The sequence below is a fragment of the Castanea sativa genome, chromosome 5, assembly GCF_040712315.1.
Source record: "Castanea sativa cultivar Marrone di Chiusa Pesio chromosome 5, ASM4071231v1".
NCBI classification, from domain to species: domain Eukaryota; kingdom Viridiplantae; phylum Streptophyta; class Magnoliopsida; order Fagales; family Fagaceae; genus Castanea; species Castanea sativa.
Genome location: NC_134017.1, coordinates 24,919,598 through 24,926,396, shown reverse-complemented (window position 1 = coordinate 24,926,396; position 6,799 = coordinate 24,919,598). Strand labels below are relative to the sequence as shown.

Genomic DNA, 6,799 nt, shown 5'->3' with positions numbered 1-6,799 from the left:
AGACAAATGGGGACTACTGGGGAATGTCCTATGAGCTAAGCACTTTTGCATGTACTCACTATGAATAACTATATTCTCCCTTTCTACCAAAAAAAAATATAAGGACTGACTTTGAACTAAAAAGTCCCCCAACGCAATCACAATTTCACATATCAATTATCCGCACCTAGGAGGCTGGGGTTCTGAGTGTCCCTAATGGTACCACCGTCTTTGGTGTCTGGTGTCTAGGTTCGACCCTCACCTTCCCCCATCCCTGTATATCTAGGATATAAATAAATTAAAAATTTTAATATAATAATAATAACAAGGGCTGGTAGCAAGATCCAATTAATATGCCTGAACTTTCAGTGGCTAAACACCCAAGTATTTAGCCTGCCAGGAATTACGATGGATTGGCAACAAAACAAAACTGTGTTAGGTTTCTATCATCCTCATATGGATGTTGAAGAACTAACATTGTTCATAAAGATTAGGTTTCCATTTAACTACGATACAAATGCATATTTGGCACAAAATTCTCTAATACAACCCTAACTACCCTTAGATTCATATCAATCACTCATGCCATGACTTCATCAATGTCACTAACACCATCAAATGCCTCTGACGCTTCCTCATCACTACTATCTAGATCAGTTTCCATGGCATCTTCAGATTTCTCATCATCACTTTCATCCCTGTCCTCATAAATTACAGGAACCATCGTGGCATTCTCATCTCCATTATCATCCACAACCTGTTCAAAAGATTCAAATATAAAATAAAATAAAAACCTTGATACTTGCGAAACTTTATGCCATAAAATTTTACCACTCACCCCGGTGTAGAGGATGTCCAAGCAACTGGACATTTGAATAGCTGATTCAAAAGTTGAGACTCTAGACTCAATGAGCTGCACATATTATAGTACAAGGCTACATAAGATTCTTTGATCATGCAAAACAATGTCAAGGTATTCATATAAAATTTAATTTAGATAAGTTGAAGACAATATTATATCCATCAAGCTGAATGACCTTCTAGAAAGAAAGTACATAGAACCACCCCTTGTGGAGGACATATATAGGTGAAAGATATCACAACATGCACAAGATCAACATATTACATGAGTTTTTACTGATCAAAAAAAAAAAAAAACATATTACATGAGTTTTATTCTAGGTTTCAGCAAAATATTTACATTATGGAGGAAACCATTTCTTACCTGATATAAAGAATTCAGAGCGATTAAAGAAGATTCCTGGGACATTATTCCACTTGCATGTTGAAGAAGCAGACTTCTTAGCCATGGAAGTGCACATGCCAAAATTGCACCCCTGGAGTGAAAATACAACATAAAAATTCATTTTAAAGTCATACTATATAGATGTTTAAACACAAGGATGGACTGTGGCTCTTAAACACCAGCAAGAAAGAAAAGGGAAAGCTAGCAAAAACCAACTGCCAGAAAGAAGAACATCCATTGCAAAAGACAAAGCACCAAGAACTTTATGTCTGACAGGTTTAGCTTCTTTCTTGTCACTATTTTGAAATAACCCAACCAAATAGGTTAAAGAAGTAATCATAATTAATCATAATAATAGTTTATTGAGCTTGTTCAGTGGACAATTCTCAATACTTCTTTACATCCCCCTTATCTGTCAATGTTCTAAAACAAAAAATATACAGCAGTGCAGTAAAATTTGAAATTGATCACGACAAAGTATTTAGAAATGATTCAGCACTGCCAATTGGGTCAACAACTTTCCCAGGACTTTTTTTTTTTTTTCTTTTGAGAATGGTTACAATATCTACTTAATACTGCAACCATAGCTCAAACTCCTACTCCCCCCACCCCCCAAAAAAAACCTCAAGCACTTTGTGCTTGGGGAGATCCCTCTTGGACCAAGATGTTTGGTAAAGCTCCCATGAACTTTGGCTTTGTCCCTTTTTGCTCTTTGATAAAATATAAAACTTGATAAATAATTTGGTAAACAAATTTCATAGATTTAGAGCACTCGTATCGGCTTGTGCTAAAATTTACGTCTATTTTAGCATAAGAACCTAATTTATCTATTTTACACTACACTTCATTATAATACTAATTCTCTATCAAAATTTTATTTATTCTCCTAAATCATATCTCTCTCTTCCTCAACTAAAAACCACCTCTCTCTCTCTCACAGATACACACATGGAAATCTCTCTCTATCTCACAAATCACCGTCAACTAAAAAGCCATCATAGATCAATCCAAAATCCGTCCACAAACAGTTCCGCAAAGACCCAAACAACCTGATCCACCAATAAGCCTGATCGGTGACCTTAGTCAATGATTCCGGGTTTCTCCCACACACCAACAAGCTTACATCATCACTGAGTCAGTGCTCAAAGTTAGGCCAGCTGACATTGGTTGTGGGGCTCAAATGTTTTGTGAATTATGTTAAAAAAATTAATGATTTTTTTGGCATTATGGGCTACCGAATTAAGGAGTTATGAGTTCCTTTGAGTTGTTTCTATTTTGATCTTGGGGTTGATCAACTATAGGACCCAATTTTTTCGTTTTTTTTTTTTTTGTTGGGTCAGGCAGTGGTTTTGTGGTTAGGTTGAGGTGGCGATCTAGTACGAAGGGGAGAAGGAAGAAAACAAGGAAGGGAAAATGAAGAGAGGAAAAAAGAGACAGAGGGGAAGAGGAGTCCATTACGAAGAGAGAGAGAAAAAAAAAAAAAAAAAAAAAAATCATTTGCATGTGAACAGTGTCCATGGGTATATACATGGTTACTGTAGCAAAAATGCTGTTTTACACAATTATTGCTTAACTAGTGTGGGTGATTCTTATGGTGAAATGTGTAAAATTGACCCCTTATGCTATTTTGCACTGACTAATGGGAGTGCTCTTACATTCACAATGCACCTATACACCCCAACTTTGCAATGAAAATTAATTTCCTCATTCCCAATACTTCTCTACATGCTTTTGTCAATCTTTCAAAACACAAAAGTAAACAATACAATACAATTTGAAACTTGTAAAAGCAAAGCAACTGTACAATGACTCAGCATTGCCGATTCAGTTAACAAATTTCAAGAAATTGTATTCTCTAGACAGGTATATATCCCAACCCCCTTTTCACATGGAGAAACTGTTTTTCCTCTTACATATCTTTTTCTTTATAAGTAAATCAATCTTTCAAAAAAAAAAACAAAGAAACCATAAATCGATTCTGTATTCCCAAATGGGTCAACAAATTTCAGACACTTGCCCTCACGAGACACATATATACCCATGATTACTTTATCTGCAAAAAAAAAAAAATTACCTTGACTGCATAATTGATATCAAAGACTGCAAAAGCTTGAGTACATCTGCTGGATTCAACAACGAAACTGACTTTGCAATAACCTGCAAACAGAAACACAAAATTTCAATTGTCAGCCATTAGCAAAACCTACAGAGCACTCAAAAACAGAAATGCCAGAAACCAACCTTTTCGTCTCGGTTGTACAAGCAATCTAACAAGAGCACACGATCATCGGCACGTAAGGCCTGCCTAAGCAGCACCTGAACTGAATCTGCACTCGGAGGCTGCGCCACTGTAATTAGAGAAGGCTCTGGCTGCTGCTTCTCAACATGGCTCTGGGCATCATCAAAGTTATTAAGATTCATACTTGCAAGCTTCTCTCCCATTGTTGGCTCAATCGGGTCCTTGTTAACCAAAACTCCATCGAAAGCCTCTCCACGACCTGTGTAAAATAAAGTAATTTGACTGAAACTACAAAGTTTTGACTAATAAGTATTTAATCAAAAATATAAAAAGTTCTGAATTTCTATGATTTATTAGGAATATAACTTGATTAAAAAGGAGAGAGACTGATTACTTTTCTTCTTCTTGATAGATGGCATCGGATTGGTATATAAAGGCCCAAAATCAAGATTTGATAGCTTCTTCTTCTTCTTCTGCTGCTGCTGTATGTGCTTTTGGTTAGGGTTTTGGAATTGGGATTTTCTAAACCTTTTTAGGGTTTTAGATTTCTGTTTTCTTTTCTTTTTCTTTTTTTTAAATGGATGAGTTTCAGAAGATTTTTATAACATGGAGAATTAGTTTAATATTTTGAAATTATTGATACCACATCAACTACATACATACTGCAATATAAATTAGAACAGATATTATCAACATAATGGACTTCACTCACTGTTCATCAATCCTAATGAATATGAATGCTTCCAAAAAAACAAACATACACAAACACATTAAGAATTAAGAAAGTTACCAAAAGGCTTTTTTTTTTTTTTTATAATTCAATTGTTAAAACTAAAAAGCACCTGGGTTTAAACAAACAATTTCAAACAACTCACAAAATCAATATGAACCATTCATCAGAGTGTGTGTGTGTGTGTATAAGGTTCACAATGGGATATACATCAACAATGAATCCTTCATTTTCCCACAAAACATTACTGTTTAACAAAAATCAAAGCTTTTTCTCCCATAAAAGCTTTATGGGCACGAATATAATTTTAAAAAAAGCAAGGCTGGTTGCTCCACTACAGCCCTACCTTTAAACTCATCAACAAAGGGCCTTATCAGCTTGTTCAGTGCAAATAATTTATGTTTTAATAAGTAAAAATTAAAAAATTAAAAAGTGTGTAAGAAGTTTGACTACTATAAAGCTTATTATTGTCTACTATATAGTTGAACGGTACATACAACAGTTAACACCGAATTCCACCAAAGAAAAAGGAAACGAAAGAGATGGGTGAGTTACCGTGGTGGAAGACCCTGGTGGCCGCAACGATGGGGTTGGGAGTCGGCAGAGGGGTTGAGAATTGGGAGAGGGGGATAGAAGAAGGAGAAGGAGAAAAAGAGGCTTATATATCCAAGGGTAAATTGGTCAAAATAACGTTTAGTTCATCGGGTCATATGGGTTATTGCGGGTTACGCACGTTAGACACCACTTAACGCATTTATTAATCATTTCTATTCATCTGAATTCTTTTGAGACTTAAGGTAAGAACGTGGAGATCATAAGTGGGTTGTCCATGACCCACCCGAACTTGAAAACCCGCCCGGAACCCAATCATCTTCACTCAAAACTGCCCGATCAAAGCTTGGTTTTGGTCAAACGCGGGTCGCCGGTGCAAGGACCCTAGACCATCAGTTTGAGTTGCAGGTTGGCTGCCTGAGAAATCGACTAACCCAACTCGCCCGATGAGTTGTTCTTCCCTCGTTGGAAATCACAAGTATCGGCCAAAAACCAGTAAGTCCAAGCTCTTAAGTCCGACGATTTCGGCCAAATCCATCAAGATCTCGGCCTAATCTTTATAAATATAAGGAAATATTGTCAGATCTTGTTAGATTCAACCAAATCTAACGAGATCCGGCAATATATTTGGCCAAAATCCTGCCAGATTTCGCTCCACTCCGGCAAACCCAAAACCGATACGACCCGAACCAGCAAACCCAAAACTCTATTCAGGTCGGTTACGAGTTAAACTTTTCCCCACCAAATGCATTCAGGTCGAGTCCAGGTTGAGCACAAACCCGACCCAGCCCGACCTGTGGAAAGCCCTAATCATAAGGTTGTGTTTGTTTGAAGGTGAAATCGGGTAGATGGAAAATTTTGGAGAAAAAATAATAAGGAAAACTTTTTTGGAGTGTATTTGGTTGAGTGGGAATGAAGGAAAATAAATGGTGAGGCCCGAGTGTTTTCTCCCCGGACCCACCAAAAAATTTTCTCCCAAAAATGGGAAGAAAACTGAAGAGAGAAAATGGTGCTGCTTAGAGCATCCACAGCAATGGACGAAAAATTTTAGCTTTTTAGCACCACAAATAGTCATTTTATTTATTTTAACTTACCATTTCACAACACATCTAACATCAATAGATCTATTTTTTTAGCTACTTCATTTAAAATATTTTTTTATTTTCTTTTACCTCCTTTTCTCTTCCTTCTTTTTCTCCACTTTTTTTCGTTTCTCTCTTCCTTCTTTTTCTCCACACCTTCTCCGTTTCTCTCTTTCAGCTTCTTTGTTTCTCTTCTTTTTTTCCCTCTCCTCTCTTCTTCATGGGTTATATGGCTTTTGTGGGTTGGTTTATTGATGGTGGGTCGCTTATTGCAGGTGGTGGTGGTGGGCATTCTGTCGTTGGTGGCGGTGGTGGGTCATTGGGATGGGTTTAATGATCCGTGGGTTTGGTGGATCGGCATTGCTTCAATGGAAGTGGTCTGATCCAATGTTGTTTCTGGTGGCTGGGTGTCTGATTTAGTGTGTTTTTATATAGATTTTATGAGCACAACCGCGGTCGGTGAGCTGGCCAGCGAAGTAGAGAGGAGATGAGGCAAGCGCTAGAGAGAAAAAAAAATTAGAAGGAAAACAAAAGAAGAAAGAAGAGAAGCCAGAGAGAGAAATAAAAAAAAATTTAATGAGAGAAGAGAGAGAAGTTTAATAAAAAAAAAATTAGCTTTTTTTAATAGTGCACGGCCATTTAGCTATGGCACCACTACTGCAGCATGCTTTTTAAGTATTGATGGTGTTTAAAATAACAATATAACTATTTAGCACCATTATTGTGGATGCTCTTATGGACAAAAATACTCATATGCACTTGCACATGGGCAATTCATCTGATTCCTTATTCTTTTTTTCTTTTGTTTTTTTGTGCTTTCCTGGGCACATTGCCTTTTTCTTTTTCTTTTTTTTTCTTTTCGTTGCTTTTTTTGTTCCTGGGCTATGGGTGTGGTAACTATTTTGTTTTTCTTCTCTTTTTTTTGTTTAACTAGACATGATTTTTTTTACATGATTTTTATTTTTTAATAA

The 6,799-nt window shown here is 36.6% G+C and overlaps 1 protein-coding gene across 1 annotated transcript; it reads right to left on the bottom strand.

Annotated features, from left to right (window-relative positions):
• Positions 1-311: 311 nt before the first annotated feature.
• Positions 312-4,821, bottom strand: LOC142633822 (uncharacterized). Its single transcript, XM_075808071.1, has 7 exons — positions 4,750-4,821; positions 3,859-3,946; positions 3,467-3,723; positions 3,300-3,382; positions 1,205-1,316; positions 818-892; positions 312-736 (listed from the first exon to the last, which is right to left on the bottom strand). The coding sequence occupies exons 2-7, from the start codon at positions 3,881-3,883 to the stop codon at positions 560-562; spliced, it is 729 nt and encodes a 242-aa protein (XP_075664186.1). The 5' UTR covers positions 3,884-3,946; positions 4,750-4,821; the 3' UTR covers positions 312-559.
• Positions 4,822-6,799: the final 1,978 nt, after the last annotated feature.